This window comes from Arachis hypogaea, chromosome 16 (assembly GCF_003086295.3).
Source record: "Arachis hypogaea cultivar Tifrunner chromosome 16, arahy.Tifrunner.gnm2.J5K5, whole genome shotgun sequence".
Taxonomy (NCBI): domain Eukaryota; kingdom Viridiplantae; phylum Streptophyta; class Magnoliopsida; order Fabales; family Fabaceae; genus Arachis; species Arachis hypogaea.
Genome location: NC_092051.1, coordinates 127,443,856 through 127,461,253, shown reverse-complemented (window position 1 = coordinate 127,461,253; position 17,398 = coordinate 127,443,856). Strand labels below are relative to the sequence as shown.

The 17,398-nt window shown below is 34.8% G+C and overlaps 1 protein-coding gene across 8 annotated transcripts; it reads right to left on the bottom strand.

Annotated features, from left to right (window-relative positions):
• Positions 1-762: 762 nt before the first annotated feature.
• LOC112754924 (uncharacterized) lies at positions 763-17,164 on the bottom strand. 8 transcript variants are annotated; one of them, XR_003178848.2, is made up of 25 exons: positions 16,481-17,049; positions 15,608-15,706; positions 15,246-15,470; positions 15,021-15,140; positions 14,730-14,813; positions 14,585-14,644; positions 13,318-13,446; positions 12,994-13,055; positions 12,592-12,648; positions 11,907-12,030; positions 10,303-10,437; positions 7,795-7,875; positions 7,349-7,462; positions 7,169-7,248; positions 6,787-6,922; positions 6,320-6,469; positions 6,003-6,088; positions 4,720-4,907; positions 4,539-4,631; positions 3,810-3,997; positions 3,543-3,654; positions 2,536-2,693; positions 1,959-2,075; positions 1,246-1,578; positions 763-1,144 (listed from the first exon to the last, which is right to left on the bottom strand). XR_003178848.2 is itself a non-coding variant. In XM_025802747.3 (24 exons), the coding sequence occupies exons 1-24, from the start codon at positions 16,697-16,699 to the stop codon at positions 1,354-1,356; spliced, it is 3,042 nt and encodes a 1,013-aa protein (XP_025658532.1). In that variant the 5' UTR covers positions 16,700-17,164; the 3' UTR covers positions 763-1,353. The 8 variants fall into 8 exon arrangements, 4 of the variants coding, with proteins under 4 accessions (XP_025658532.1, XP_025658534.1, XP_025658533.1 ...); XR_011874542.1 differs by having other exon boundaries at positions 1,966-2,075; XR_011874541.1 differs by lacking the exon at positions 13,318-13,446.
• Between the last annotated feature and the right edge of the window lie 234 nt (positions 17,165-17,398).

The following is a 17,398-nucleotide window of genomic DNA, read 5'->3' as shown; positions in this document are numbered from 1 at the left end:
TTTCGGATAGTCTGTTGTAGTAGTAGTTTCAGACTCTATGACAAAGGTTTCCATGGTGCAGGTTGGGTTATGAAAAGTTGAAAAAGTTAGTTAAAGTTAAAGATGGAGATAATGTAAAAATTTTATTAAAAAAAATTAAGATTTGGATCACTTTATCGCACATAACCCATCTTCTATGAATACAGCATTAATTTCCTTAGTTTATGAATACTTTTGTCAGTATTCGCAAACTTCATAAGTACTTTGGGTCATTTTTTCTGATTGTGATATTATAGTGCCCTCTTTGGATATCACAAATTAAATGAGAAATGACACTACCAAAATACTTGACTTTGTATTATTTGTCTCATTAAACGAAATACCTAACAAAACATTTTAAAATATATGTAAAAGTAATGATTTCATTTTATTTATTTTAAAAAATATCCATCATTTTATCTTCGGTATCTTATTTCTATTGTACCTATATTTGACAAAATATTTCCAGTAAAATTATATTGCTGGTATCTCACTTTATAAAGATTACTTTTTATCAATCCAATTGTTGAATTACAATAAATGATCATTTATTGTAAAAAACAACTGGATATAAATAAAATTATAATTACAATTCATTTAATTATTTACGATTTTAATTTTTATATTATCATCAATTTTAATATACTTAAAAATACTAAATAGTATTAAATCAATATAAAATTTTATTAATAGAATTACAAACTATATATACTTTTAATCCAAAATTAAATTTTGTGAAAAGAATTACACCGACGAAAAAAATTCATTAGTATATATATATATACACACACGTTTTTTCAGTTAAACTGCCTTTCATGTGCTATCCTCGGTTTGGTTTATTCTATTTCAGTATTTTTCTAGATGAAAAAAGAAAATTCTCCCTTCAACTTATCTTCTTCTTTGAGGGATCTAATCATCATTTATTATGCTAAAACTAATTCTAACTATTACAATTATTCAAGTAGTTTCAGGTGGTACAGCGAAAATAGACATCATTGAGTTTCCTTCCCTTCAAAATTTCTAATTCCATCTCTGGATATTCCTTCACGGATATCCTGTACAATTTCAAAAGGAGGTGGGCATTTTTCCTAACCTGATTTTGAGGGCCAAAATTGTGGGATGTGTACTGTACAGAGAGGGAAAATTACACAAATATAGTAATGGAAAATGGTGAGGCATTTTGAATGGCAGGGCTCCAGATTGGACGAAAGATGAGACTATACATACCTCATCACTTTACAACAATTGATACAGGTAAGGTGCCTCGGTCAACTTTCTTTGAAGCTGAATGCTGTAATGCATGAGCTAATTCTCACAATTCACATTGTCATGTCTTCAAGTTAGATTTGGTATATTCCGGTGAGAATCGGCAAATTCCCGGACAAGGCGCTTTAAAACTCTGCCACCCTTCCCTTGCATATGCCCGTAATTACTCTTCAATCCATTGGAGTTCTTGCTCTCGAGATAATCAGCGGCTGCATCGACAAGGGCCTTTGACCAAAGTGGCACCAAGGTCTCCGCTTCTCCATGATTTAGGTACTCAGCAGGAAGAGCCTGAACCTGCAAGCCACGAATTGTCCGGTTGAAAATACAAATCAGAAATAAAAGCAGAACAAAACTGCCTAATAGATGGTAAACAATTAGGACAGAGATGCATCAGATAACACCATTGGATCAGAGTTTCATGCCAATGGCCATGCAGATAGGCATAACATCAGAACCCATAAGAGCGTCGTTACATTTTTCTTTTGAAAGAAAATAGAATACTAGCAAACCAAACATTTCTATCTATGATCATGTTCGGTTTCAAGTCTCAATTCTAACTGCTGGTTTCCATATAGCAAGAGTCAAATAAAACAATAAAACATATTAAAGGAATAATAATAAATACATATGAGAGAGAGAGAGAGAGAGAGAGAGAGAGAGAGAGAGAGAGAGACTGCTGACTGTAGCCATCCATGCAGAGTTTGCCAGCAAAGTATAGACTTCAATGTTGTTCTTTCGGATAATGTGCAAATTGCAGCCAGTTGTTGAAGAATTGTTGCACATTTGTGAACCTATCATGTAAACATAATATTTTAATCTATTTTTCATCAAAATTTAAAAGGCTCCATGTATCTAAGCTAAAAGATCAATTAATATTGAAATCATATGAAGAAAGCTGGGGAGAGGGAAGGGTAAAAATAAAAATTAGAAAGTACATGAACCATTCAAAATTCTGGGTTATCAACATAAACAATGTCAGGTGAAAGGCATATAAAATTATCAAGGGAAGGATCAACTGCATAATTGCCATCAGCAAATTGAAGATCAGAAACTAAAACCACCACACACCATCAACCAAACCTTGCTAACCCATTCTTAACAGCTCTCTCACTCTAAACAGTATGCACATCAGCCTCAGTGGAAAAAAAAAATGGGATAGAGAACTCGTGCGAAAAAGTAGTTCCTTTATATTCTATCCCAAAGAAAGAAAATAGGTATAGGTAATACTTTTACATGTGACAAGATACTTACCCGGGACATTGCAGATACACCAAGTAAAGCATAAACCACATTGGATACAAGCCCCTCACCACTGTGAGAAATGACATGGATGGTTGTGGCGTTGAATGACCCTTCAAGAATACAATTAATATGTTCTAACAGCGAGACAAGGCCCACATCTAAGAAACCTGAACAGCAAAGTAAAAATAGACCACATTTAATAAGAGATGCATATATAGTGTGAAAGATACTCGGTCTACAAAGTTGGAAAAAAGCTCTTCAAAAGTGAGCTTGTCTCTAAAATTAGCATGTATGTATATATCAACTCTTGATTTAATTTGAATTGCATCATGATCTTCACGAGATCAAATCAGAAGGCACCCTTATAAAGAAACCTTGTTCGAAAGTTAATTATTATGGCAATTGTTTCTGAGATTAGTAGAAGATCAAGATTTATTGCTAATGCAAGTCAGCTACAATATTTTCATAAACGTAAGATATCCTTCGTTTTTTTAGAATTATATACTAGTCTTTATTCATACCATTCCCTCTGCGCAGAAATGCATTTACTTTAAAATTTACAAGTTATCATTGTGATCCAAGATATCAAACTAGAGGCAACTTTCAATTGACAATTACTTTTTTTTTTTTTCCCTTTTATCAGATGAGGCAAGATATTTCATAACAGAAAGATAATAAAAAGATATAGGAAAAAAGTGATCCTCTTTACAAAGAAAATAAAAGGCTTAGCTAATGAGTATTCTTAGAACACTTGTTAACAGAGTAGAAATAGAAATTTATTTCTTCCAATTTAATTAATTATTGAAGATTTTATTTTATTTTTTTTCATTTAAGCTTTCTACTTCTAATATTCTTAAAAATGACCTTAGTCAAACCCACAGAAAAAAAAAATGGAAAGCTTAAAATAATCTCAGATTTAAAAAGAAATTTAGAACAATAAAAACACTCGCAAACTTCCCACCAAATACCAAGTTGTAAGTGCATAACAAGGAGGATAACAAGCAGATATTTCTTACAAGACAAATATGACATTGCGGCCAGCGCAGCTCCGCGGTGCATTGCTGTGCAGCATATAGCAGCTTTTTGGATAGAAACTTCAAGAAGAGAACCACAGGATGAAAGGGCATCCTGAAATAAATCATCATACTCATTTTAAATATGCAGACTTCATTTCTCCCACATAATAAATCTCTGAAATCATAAAGAATAGATTGTGACCAGTTTTCAACTTCACTAGAATCTGGAACTAATGCCCACAAGATAACAATAATAATAACGAAAACCTTGTTACAGGAACGAATAAATGTAGATGCAAAATTGGTGTACGCCTCCACTAAGTCAGGTTCTTGGTCACATATGTAGGAGGAAGTTAGAGCCATTACAGAAGCTGCATGAGTAAACCTTTCAAATGTGGTGACAAATAAAGGTCCGTACTCCTCTCGGTGACCAAACTCCTCAATGACAATGGAAGCTGAAACATAATATTTGAGTTAGGAAATTCTTAACGGTTAATGGGACTAACTTGAGCAAAGTCTGTAACATTCCATAATCAGAAGAAATTTCATAATTATAAAAAGTAACACCAACTCCAGATTTCATGTATGATGGTGAGAAAAGAAATGAAAATATACTGACAGATCCTCTCATCTATCGCCAAAAATCAATTATAGATATTCTCATCTGATACATCCCCTACCATACATATGTACATCAAATTTTGATGTAATTAAGCAGTTTTGCATAATATTACATCACTTATCGTTTTAACTTTAAAAGGTAACTAATACATGCAACACCACCTCAGCTAGCTGCCTGGCTCATCTACATTCTAATGGTCACACCATCATTTAACAAATTGATGCTTCTTTATCAAATTGTTCTTAACAAATTATGGTGCATGCAGCATATCAGCAGTACTTTGCAAAATCATCGGTAAGATCTTAATAATTAATTTAACCAGTAAGTGCCAAAAAACCCAGAATATGGGTAATTTAAGACAATAAGGAACTTACCGGTTCTTATGTAATACTCATGACTTTGGTACAAAACAAAATTTGTTGAAAGCCAATCCAGCACTTTCGGCAATAATGTTGCAAAATGCTGACCTGCACATCCAAAATACCAAAGAAAATACTTCTCATGGGAGCCATTCATGAAATGTTGCCAGACAAGTCCAAAATGAATATAACAAACCTGAAGATTGAATAGCTAGCGAAAGAGCTCGGCAGGCTGCCATGGATAAATTACTACTCTCCATATGTTCAGAGCTAAAAACTTTCTCCAAGATGGGCCAGAAAACCCGTAAGAGTGAAAGTATGGAGTCATCTGCAGCAGGTTCAGCCACCGCAGATATAGAAAGATGATTGAATACAGTTCCCATTCTGAATTTACAGGATTGTGAGAACAGGATCAGAAAGAATAACCATGACAAACAATCTACTATGAATATCCCAATACCTAAAAAAAGACAAATACTGAAGAAAAGGCTGAACAAAATCCCATAAAATGAAACCTATTTTCATGAAACCACTTATCCTAAAAGTTTAAACTATTAGGTAGAAGCAGATGAATGGTTATATATATATTATCCGTCTCCTCACGCAATAGCCTTTTTTGGGTTTGAAACATGAACTATGCATGGGTTTATTTTTGCCTCGTGCTTAAATTCTTTGGAGCATCAAGGATCAAAACTTTAAACCTTTTGATCATAGAAGCTCTGATACCATATAAAATCACTTATCACAAAAGCAGGTGCAAGGTATAGGCATATGAATGGTTATTTAACATCCATTCCATGCAAGCACGAAATGTTTGAGTGAGATCTTAGACAGGATGGCATCGACAACTTGCAACAAAGATAACTTACTTTGTTATGAGTAGAATTGATTTCAACATCCCTTTTCACTGACGCTTCAAAGTCACCATGATGTTCTGTTTTACTTCTCTTTCCCCTTACCTTGCCAATATTATTACATCATATTCAGCAGCTAAAGGGTGTACGAATTTTATGTATTTTATTTATCACTGACCTAGCATTCTAGTTCCGGGAAATTTTTTACTTTTATTATTTGTTTAATGTACAGCACAAAGGAAGCTACCTGAATAATAAGGAATTGTCTGACTTCATACCGGTGGTTTTATGGGTTTCTTTTTGGGTGGTGAAGGTTGTGTACCTTCATTCGGACTTCTCCACATAATTATATTGTAAAAGAAAACTGATTTAATTGTCTTACCCAAATTGAGTATTTTTCAATTGAACGCAAGGCAATTATCTTATACAAACAGTAAAAATAAAAAATAGCAGGAATTAAATTAAAGTAATTAAGTTCCCCCGTCTTTTGAACCTCATACAGACCGTTCAAACACTGTAATGTAAACACTACCATTGTTCCTCGTAATATGTACATCAACTATCTTGGTCTACCCCAAGTACAAAAATTTCAGAACATCCCAAACATAGTATTCACTGGCCATACCTGTGTAACCCTCTAGAGGCAGCATTCAAAACTTGCATATAGGAAGCAGGGTTCTGCTTAAGAGAATGGCTGGTCTCTGGATCAACCTAAAAAATATATAAGATCAGATCCTCCAATTCATAGAGCAAGCTACATACAGAATCATCCCAAACAAGTTCCTTCAGAAAATTATTATATATAAAAACAGATTGCAAAATCATAGAGGTGAATCAACTCCAATAGAGTATGGTTGAAAAATCCATCTCAGTAGATCCAGTCAAAACAGGAATCAGAGTCAAAACCCAAATTAGCATTCAAGAAGGAAAGATGGGGCTCACAAGTTTCCCGATTGCTTCATAGCTAGAAGAAAGAAATCTAGCCAATAAGTTGCTCTTCAGTTCTCTGTTGGGAACAGAACTAAGGATCAGACTTATAGCATTCATTACTTCTTCCTCATCTTCCATTGATAAATGCCACTTGTCTAGCCCCTACAAGGATAGGCATTACATAAGTGGCCAAAGGAAAATACAATATTCAATATATCTTATAAAGATATCATACACTGAATTGGGAAGTTAGATAATGCTTCTGAAAAAAAAAATTAAAAAGAAAGAAAGAACACAAACTTCCATTTACATTAAGCTAACAATTTTTAGCTATGTATATACATCACATAGAAAAACTCAAAAGTGCTAAAAATGTAGAGAAATACCAACAGAAATCCAATCACTTGTTAGATCATCAACTCAAAGCATGATATTTTCAGTTGGATATTTGTGGCACTGAAACATGGAGAGTAGCTTACCTCCCCTATCCACATCAGAACTTCCAAATTTGAAGGTTCATAAATTACTATAGAAGCATCCTCACAGACTTTCCGCAGGGTAGACGCACAAGCATTCGAGGATAGAGGCTCTGAAATCCCTATAGCAAGAAATAATCTGAAAATAGAAAGTTTGCATCAGAACATAACATGTGAATATCAATAATGATCAAATCAGCAATTAGTCAATCATGTTCAACATAGTTATTTTAAGTTTGATTATACAAATGATAAATCTTGATAAGATATATCTATCCAACCTAAATGAGCATGTAATAGAAAATTAAAAATAATAACGAGAAAAGATCAATTATTCCATTAAATATGCATATACTACAACAAAGTGGAGATTGTGAGTACTCACAACAAGGGCCTAAAATTTTCCTTGAAAGAAGATATCCACTTAGAATAGGAACCAATCACCTCTGCTAGAGATCTGTATACCTAAAATGAAATTACACCTTTAGATGGACAAGAAAATAAGAAACACCACTAAGAAACAAATGTCAATGAGGAAATGAGAGAGTGTTCTTATAGAACGCACAATGCAGTTGAAACCCTTCAACCCATCTGACGGCTTTGTGGACAACATGGTCACAATCTGCATGACCATAGAGAAATCAAAACTCTGGCCATTCTGTATTATCACATCAGCGGCCTGAAACAAAGGATAAATTACCATAAATAAATTGGGTAGAGCGGCACTAGTATATAGCTGTTAAAGGTTTAACAGTGTACTAGCTTTCAATATCCCAATACCCTAAAGAACAAAGCCAGGTAGACATATAACAGAAAGGGACAACCACCACATGAGTAGGAGCTGAAGTATTATAAAAGCAAACATGCAAAACTAAAAGAAAAGCATTACACTATGCAAACATTATACTCAGTTTCTCAGTTCTTTGTTTTGCTGCATGCCAAATCAATAGAATCAATGCTGTCATTAAGATGCTAATATGGTATCCAATTGAAGCAGCGAGTGGCACTCACAGCATTAAGAGCAAACAGCTTGCTTTCCACTTCCTTCCAAGGGATTGGTAGATTTGGAGATGCCCACCCAGCAATAAAGAGCTGCAAGTTCAACATACTCGAACTGAAAAACCAGACTTCACTTATAACGAAAATGACATGATCTACCGATGATCAAGTAACTGTCTAACAAAAAATATGATTGAGGTATCTATGAAAGCATATCATTTACATTTAAATGAACCAGAACGACTGGATAACAGAATATTTCCCATTCAAAAATCTAATAAACAAATAACTTCCTAGCAAAGTAATTAGCAAAAATATCCAAAGTACTATACCACGCTGCTCAGAAATGAAGTTAGGAGATGAGCTAAATAGTAAAACCTTGGAATATTTTATAAACTAATTACCAGAATGAATGAATGAATGACATTGACTTCCTTGGCCTTCATTTTCATAGAAAACTACAATTTTGGAGCTAAGAATTTCATTTTAATACACTATCAATGTAAACAAGTTTAACATATACATCCAATCTAATAGGGGATGTAAAATAGAATCACAAGTTTAAGCTGAGAAGACATGAGCTGAGTCAAGCAGATCCAAAAGGACTCTGATAGGAATGTTTTGCGCAATTATAATTCTTAGCAGCTCTACTGAGACAGCCTCTGCTTTATACTCACAGGTATATATATATATCTTGGGGTCGGAAAACAGTCTGTAAGTATCCTAGTTTCCCTACAGAAGGAAGAATTACACCACAAAAGCTACATGCTGAAATTGAACAGCCCAAGCACCAGAATCCCATATTTCCAATGTTGGAACCTAAAGCTAATAACTTGCAGTTGGATCCTAACATCCCACCACAATTAGCAGTCTTAGAGCCCACGTTAGCTGGTGCACTAGCCCTTTGACTAGTCCCAGCAAACACTCCAATGCCAGGTATGACCACTCAAAGAGAGAGAACGGCGAAGGAAAAACTTTTATATGTCCTATCTAATCAGCAACTAACAAATAAGAAACAACAATGCCCTCAACCCACTTTAAATAAGGTCATTGGGAAATTCTCTAGATATAAGGTTAGTAATAAGCAAAATTAAGATCAAAGACCTCCCTATCCAACACCCTTTTGATTGCAAAACCATGTTTTGGGCTCACCATTTATCATCACAGGGAAGGTACCTCTGTTTCCCACACGGAACCAAAGCACCAATCCTCCAAATCTATTTCCAAATAAAAAAAAGTGGACCAATCAAAGCTTTCTCAAAATCAAGTTTAAGAAACAAACTATGTTTTTGTTAAGTGTTGCATTATCTACCACTCCTTCTCGCAAAAAAACAACATCCCAAGTATGGTTACCTGAAGTAAATGCACTTTTAGTTTCTGAAACAGTATCTCTCAAGGCTCAACATTCTATCCAGACAAAAAGAAAAATGACCACACTAATGGGTTTACCATGCACCACTTCTTAGGAACCAAAGAGATAAAAGTGAAGCAAGTACTAGCACCAATTTTTCCTCCACACTGAAACTTATCAAACACCTTCACAGGTTGTCCCCAGTGCTGTCTCAGCAGCCTTGATAAAAACCAGATGTAACCATTAAGTCCTGTAACCTTATTTTTCAACAAACACCAAAATGGCTCTTAGTCAAGCTCTTTTAATCCTACTTATACCCACATTATTGGAAAGGCTTCCAATTTGGATCATAGTCCTTAGCCAAGGCAAACTTATGATTCTGTCTCCAGCTTTCTTTATATCATAACAAGATCTATTCAAAATCATTCAGCAAAGTAGCCCGTTATGCCCCTTTTGTCCACTGGTCTGAGCCCCTTCTTGTTCCAACATATCAAGAATTCCAAGCTCAAAGGACTAATCAAGAAGTAAATTATTATTACACAATACTCTTACTATAGATGATAAAGATTATTTGGTTTAACAACAGTTCTCTCTGTAAGTTCATGTTAAATCCATCATAAATATGAATTAATGCTCCTCATAAGAATTAATCTCTGTGATCGTTGGGTCTTTGCTCCTCAAATATAAATGCTTACTTGTTTTTAATAAGACTAGCTAAAAAAATATCATTCAGATATCTGAGGTGGAATTTCTTCTCCTTCAGCTTGATTCTATTAAAGCTTCATCAGCCTAGCTTTGCTTTTACATTTTTGCTCTAGCAGCGTATACCTTCTTCTGCCTATCTTTTCTTTCCTTCTACTAAGGTTCTTCATCAAACACAGGGAAACAATATTTTATTTCTTTGATTGGTGGGTAAATATATCAATAGGTATGTTAAAAGATGATATGATATCTCTATTAATCTAGCTATTATCCTCACTATCTGTTTACAATAACCTAAAATGATCAAATAGATTCACAAGTAGTGAGTATTGCAGTTATTATATAATAAATAACTAATACCAGTGTATAATCACACCATGATCAAGGTATAAAACACACAACATAGCCCAGGAGATGCGGAAATTAACTCAAAAACGAATTAAAATCAATGGAACTATCCAAAATACCTTTTGTATAAATATGGAAGATCCTAAAAGGTGACATATATCCACAAAAAGTTCTACTAGATTCATCCTGAAATGGACAAGACCATCAGGCAACTCAATCACTCTTCTGTCATCATTGTATGTAGAATCATCCACCTGCCAAGTGCCAAAAGGAAAAGAAAGAAGACTTGAAACTTTCAAGAGATTCCATCATTACAATCAAGAAGCAATATCAAAAAAGAATTACCAGAGAGGGGAAAAGGCAACAACAAACAAAAACAAAACAAACAAACAAACAAACAAACAATGAAGCTGACTTCTTGAGCAACAGCTGTTTTATTTATGCACACAAAAACAATACGCAAGTAAACATTTGTTTCATATATGTACTTATGTAGTATATTAAATTAAAACTTAAATGGGACATATACCGATATTAATTTAGTTTACTTCTATTGAATTTAAATTGTGCCTATTATAATCTAGCCAGCAAATAAGGTCAACTACAGACACCAAAAAAAAAGGTCAACTATTATTAGCATAAATCTATTGTAAAGTCTCAGGCAAAAGTATAGTAAAATGCTATATCCAATAGTCTTTAAACCTGAAATATCAACTAGAACAGTAAAAGAAAATCATTAGTAGTTTGCAAACTTCCTTCACGCTATTTAACAAATAAAAGACTTTCAAGCTTCTTTTGAAAGTATTTTTTACCATCAACACAAGTTTGTCTACAATGGGAATATCCCTTAATAGAAACACATGGCACTCTCTTAAGCGTGCATGGAAGGTCAAATATTTTACTGCTATCATCTGTTAATCACTTAATCCATTTCTTCAATTAGGTGTGACCTCTTTGGCACCTCTCACCACAGGGATTGAAACTACAAAGTACCTCTTCAAGGGTTATTTCCTAAGGCCTTTTTACCACCTAGAGAAAAAGTTCCACTCCTCCTGTTCTAACTGCTTCCTGCAAATGGATTTACTCTGGTAGCAAATATTAGGAATGTTTTATATTAATGTCAAATACTACGGAGTATTGAGAATATCCTTAATTTAATTAGAATATTATGGCCCCAATTTGTCATCTTGTTGAGGAAGCAATTCCTACTATTTCTGATTTCTGTCATATTCCTAATGTGTTTATCTTTATTAGTCTTCTTATTCATGGACTTAGTTGTGCTTGCATTCGATCTTTTATTTTCCTTAATCCTGAATTCATAATTCTTCAACAGCCTCTAAGTGTTTCTGAGACCGAGTCTTCAGTAAAGCAGTGGCTATATGTTTGAGCTATGTAGGATCAACTGAACCCAACTTCCTTTTTTGGGTTAAAAACAACTTACGCAAAATATGGTTCAGATAATAAATAATAATATTGATGTCTTGCTTGCGCTATGATATATTTAAATTCAGCTTAAAGTGTTACATCCAATGTGGCTCCAAGCACTGAGAAGTTAGAAGTAGAGAACTCTCTTGATTTACGATGTCGATCCCATCAAGATAAACCAAAAATAATAAAGCCAACATCAAACCCCTATCCTTCCTGGGCTAAAAAAGGGGTCAGACAAGAAACAATACATTAATCAAGGCACGTAATGGATAATACAAACAGACTGAAAATAAACCTGAGATCGCAACAACAATGAATCAAGTAATGCTGAGAAGACAGGTGAAAAAGTTTCCTCCACATGTTTCCTATGTTTTGCACCATCCTCATCAAGGCAAAGGATATAGCTTGCAAGAGCGGACCTGAAACAAGATATATCACGTTCATGCTGACTGTACTAAGACATTGTCTTTAAAGGCACGGAAGATAGAATGAAAGGATAAAAGAAAAAAATAACGGGGGAAAAAATCTTAAAGAAACTAAGAAGCTCAAGTGTACAGCAAGAATTTCAAATCTATCAGCATTTCAGGATTTCAGGATTCATATACAAGACAACAAGGCTAAAATCCTGTAATCATTCTCATACACAGGTGCATAGCAATTAAAATAACAATAGATGATAAACTCGGCTTATATGAGTTACGACACATCAACTAGGTTGAAACAGCAGCATGATTTAGTATGTGAACATTATAGAGAAAATGAAGAAACTATGCATAACCAATTAATCTCAATTGGAAAATGCTCCAAATACTTTAGTGAATAAACATAGGCAAGCAACTCTACCACAGTCAACAAGAGGTAAAAAAGAAGAGAGAACAGAGAGACAATCAACATATATCACACATTCATATGTACAACAATTGACAAGTAGAGGCAGGTACTACATAAACAAATTGGAAGCTTGCTGAAAATGGCATTACCAAAACTGCAGTGTAGAGTCTGCAATCTCCCAATCTTCACACGGAAATGCCACGCAGCTGCTCGCATATTCAGTAGCTTAGTCACAATCCAAAACCAAATATCTAAAATAAGGTGCTTTATGCAAGTAAGTTTATTAGAAATATGCAAAACTCTAAAAACATGAGAAAGTACCTATGAAAGTTCCCAATTACAATTGTTACCAAATATTTATGACCATTATATATGGCTAGATTTTAATGGAAAAGCATCTTATGTGCAATACAGCATAGAGGTCACATTTAATAATTTCATTTACTGGAAGCTCATTAAAAAACAAATAAAAACTCCTTGATTCTTTGGCAACCAAATGATTGGAAAGGACTATTGCAATAAAGGATTCTAAATAAATTGTTGCAATTCACCTCAGGAGTGCATCTGCCAATGCAAGGGATTCTGGACTTGCTTCTACTATAAGGGACGGAGCCTAGCATACATTCAACAAGTATGACAAGTTAAATGAGACATGCATGAGTATAAAATGCTAGAAAAAATCAATAAACGTGAGCAACCACAAGAAACTCAGGTACTCTCATAACAGTAAACAGAAAGTTAAATAAAATGTCGCAGTTAGTGTGTAGTTGCTTTATCAGTGTAATTCCAACAGAAAACAAAAAGAAGGTATCCGTAACAAGTATTCAGAAATCCAAGGGAACACAAATTAGTGAAATTACTGTTCCATTACTTACAGCCTGCCCAATTTCTGACAACAAGCATGCAAGGCCCCCAATTATTTTCATGTCTCCCCTAGTAAGAGCTGGAAGGAGAAGTACTTCCTTTAAATAATGTACTCTGCATAACAGACCTTGAGGCACTCCCTAAAGAAAGGCCATGTCAAATTATCGGTCAATATATCACACGTCCTTAGAGACACCATACATAAAGATTAAAACTCAATGAAATATAAAGATAAGTTTCACTTAGAAAACTACCAATGTCCACCCTAAATGTTCCTAGAAATACCAGGCATAAAATTCAGAAAAATTTTAGTTACATGTGCAATGGAACCAACCTTGCAATTATAATAGTAACAATTCACTGCTTCTCTCGGCCATTTTTCAAATATGGCAAAAATTGAACAGTGGCAACCAAATTTTGAAATATACAACGAAAAAAAAAAATGAAAGGTAAGCCAGTAGAAAGAGTTAAACATGTCAAAGGGGAAAAAAGAATAGACTCAAAATATTTCGGTTGACTCAAATCAAGTATTCAACTATCCTAGAGATGTTAGGTTTGTAAAACTAACTGGTAGCCTAAATATAAGTGAACATAGACCAAATATGCATATACATTCAAGTGCTCCAAGTGAAAAGGTTTAAAACCAAATTACATAGCTCAAGGCTTTTGGGTCACACTAAAGTAATGCAACTAATCTCTAAGTGGGATAGGCAAGCTATCAATTAATATTACAAAGGGTTCTTTTGTTTTTCATCAAGTTCATATATGAATTCCTCAATCTGAAGTCTACCCTAGACCTGTTTCCTTGACTCTGATTCACTTATTATTTCATTTCTGAGTTTTGAAGAATTTGATATGGAAGACTTCACAGACCACAAATAAACTTTTATACATATAATTGATAGCACCCAAATATCCTTAAATTGGCCCATGAATCCATGATAAACATCCCTTACCATGACATGCCTCTAAGCTCTAATGAACCATCAATACAACAAGTATCTTCGACCTAAACTATCCTAAAGGCCCTGCAGCTTGAACTCAGTTCCTTGACTGTTCAATTTGAATATCGCCCACCAATATAACTGCATGACAGTTATAGGGGCTAGACAAATCTAAAATTTAGTAGGTAAACAGATTACAAGTGAAATGAGACATTACATCAATCACTTAGATTACGATAAAATGCAATTAAGGTTTTTCCCCCATAAAAAGCATGCAATTAAGTTGAACAGATCGAGACTCAAGAATAAACTCCATCAAAGTGGGTAACCATACCTCATGTCTACTCACAAGTTCAATGAGTACTTCAACGGCCAAATCAAATGAGGAAGGTACCTACACAGAGAATGTGGAAATTAATCAATCTTGAGTAGTAAAGAATACTCCATCTCAAGAAACAACTGCACAAGAACTGGATTACCTGCAATGAGTTGAACACAAAATTCAGAAGTGGGTGAGCTGGCAATGTTCCCTGGGAAATCTCCGAGAAGCATCCTGCTCTAACCTGAATACAAGGACATACTAGAATAAAGTAAAATGATAACAGAACATCTGATAGAGCTCCAATAGATGAATATCTAAAGCAGAAAATGTCTTGTCCAGCAAATAAAACCAAGGAGAACCATGCTTGCAAAGTGAACCACCTTAGAAGTATGCACCATAGCAAAAATCAAATGGGTTAATATGACTGTGTAACTGTGAAAGTACATACCCAGCTCAATAAGCAACGCAAAATTTTCCGATTCCTTTCATGCTGTTGCACAGAACCATCAAAACTTAGTTCAGATTGTTGCAGCAAGAAATCAAGAACCATAGGCGTATGCGATAGAAGCTGCAAGACAACCATAGTAGAGTGTATGGAACTAGAAGGTATAGTGAGACAGAAAGGGCAGAGACCACAAGGACATGCAAACATATTAAAGCAGAAGTCCCAAACCTCTTGTGTATAATGGCTTTTTTGTAATGAACTAATTTTAGAATCAGGTCGTTCATTATCAACAACTTCCTCTGGCAGGACAGTGAGCATCTCCAGGACGGCAATATTACCATTATCCTGGCTCTGCAAATTCTGCAGACTGTAAAAAAGCTGCTGAATTGGGTTTCCATGCGCAACAACTTGAAGAACAAGGGCAGAGAGTGCAAGACAAATCTGTGTTAAAAGCTGTCATGGCAAAAACAAAGAGCCAATCAAAACTAAATGCCTTTAGGATGAATCAATCTACAAGACAACTGAATGTTTTTAATCATAACAACTCTCCATCAGCAGTCTTGTGTCTTAAAAAAATAAAAATAAAAAACCTGGGGAGGCCCAGTGCTGAATCTCCTGACTGCAACAAGAAGGGCGTTTAACAAAGCATCCTTAGCTTCTAATTGCAGTAGATAACCCTCATTTTGTATCTGTAATATGAAACATATAACAACAATAATTAGTTTAAGTTGAAGCATCAACTGTTTTATTTTTGTGGATTTTTTTAATCAGCAAACAGCATAAAAATAGAAAAACCAAAAAATATAAAATTACAAACTGGGGAATTTGGTTTTGGTAGCTAGGCACCACTAAACCCATCACAGTGTCTTTTTAAACAGTCCAACCGTAGCCCTTGTTAGTCTTGAAAAAAATATTTATAGAAAATAAGAGTTTGGAACCTTAATCCTTCTACAAGTTTGACACCTAAAAATCATAGAAGCTTCTATCACATGACTTTGACCAAGTTACAGTAGCTGACAAGATCCATAAAGCCCAAAACCCCTTTTTTTCTCATTAAACCAACACACACACACACAACATAAATGAATGTGTCTCCCCAACAGCTCAAGTAGTATTGTTACACAGTAAACATAATTGCATACGACATTTTTCAAATTGAGAAGCAACAGTTCCCGTTATCTCAACGCCCTTATAAACAAGAAGCGCAAGGTGCACTTCACAAATGAATGCCATGTGCGTGCTTGATACGCACAAGCAACGACAACAACCAAAATCATCACACTTCACTCGAGAGTCCACAGTCCACACAAACCCTAAGTGCACAGCATAATCATCATAATCAGAATAAGCATAAAAGTAGAAACTTGAATTATAAGGATCATAAACCGAATGCAATCAAATCAAGTCTCCATCTCCACCTAAGTGAATTACGAGAGAGAAAGAGGGATTCTAGAGAGAGAGACCTTGCGTTTGAGAATCTGGGCAGCGAAGAACTCCACCTCGAAATTGGCGGGGAGAGGATTGTGGCGGCGATCGGCGGTGAGGATGGCGGTGGCAACGTCCCAGGCGGCGTGTGTTTGCTGGAACTGAACGAGCCACTGATTCGCTGCGACGCGGTTGCACGATTGGGTATCGTGGTTCAGCACATGGACAGCTTCAGCCACCTTCACTGCAAGTTCCATTCGTTCGCCCCCTCTTTTTTCTTTTTTTTCTTTTTTAAAAAAATAAAAGGAATTTTTAATAATTTTAGAAATTAGTAAAAAAAGAGAAAGGAAGGATGATGGCGATGATGAAGGGAGGGAGCGACGCCTGGAAATTGAAAGAGGAATCTGATGGAGAAGTGTTAACCGTTGTTTTATGGGTTCATCGGACGGCTATGGTTGGTGTTGTGGGCTACAAATTACAATTGAATGAAGCAGTGTGTGTGTGAGGGTTTGGCTGTGCTCCTCTGCGACCCAACATACGCCACACGCCAATTGCTGTATTCTCTCTCTTATTCTTAATTCTTTCAAGGGCGTTTTTTATTGTTTCTAGAACTGCCATTGGTCCGATCTTCTCCAATCTACCTGCCCTACGAGGGGTGAGGACCCGCTACTCCTCTCGATTTTGGACCCAGTAATAAAAAAATTAAAAAAAAAAATTTAAACAGTCTTAACAAATGACAATAAAATTTTTAATAAAAAAATATTTTTTTCTCTCATTTTTATTTTTATCAAATTGATTAACTTTTTTATTAATATTTTTTTCTAAATTAACAGAATAAACTTACATAATATGTTAAACTGTTGATTTATCCATTAAAAACTAATTAGGATTAACAAATTCTTTATTGTTAGAAATCTCATTGTCTTTTTATGATAATTGTCAAGGCTATTTAGTTT

Bases quoted from the DNA above. Each gene is read 5' to 3' on its own strand.
- LOC112754924 (XM_025802747.3), bottom strand. From the start codon at position 16,699: ATGGAACTTGCAGTGAAGGTGGCTGAAGCTGTCCATGTGCTGAACCAC. The intron at 15,141-15,245 runs GTTTGGGACTTC...GTTGTCTTGCAG, and splicing joins AAAGCCATTATACACAAGAG to CTTCTATCGCATACGCCTAT. The intron at 12,031-12,591 runs GTAATGCCATTT...ATCTTGTTTCAG, and splicing joins GACTCTACACTGCAGTTTTG to GTCCGCTCTTGCAAGCTATA.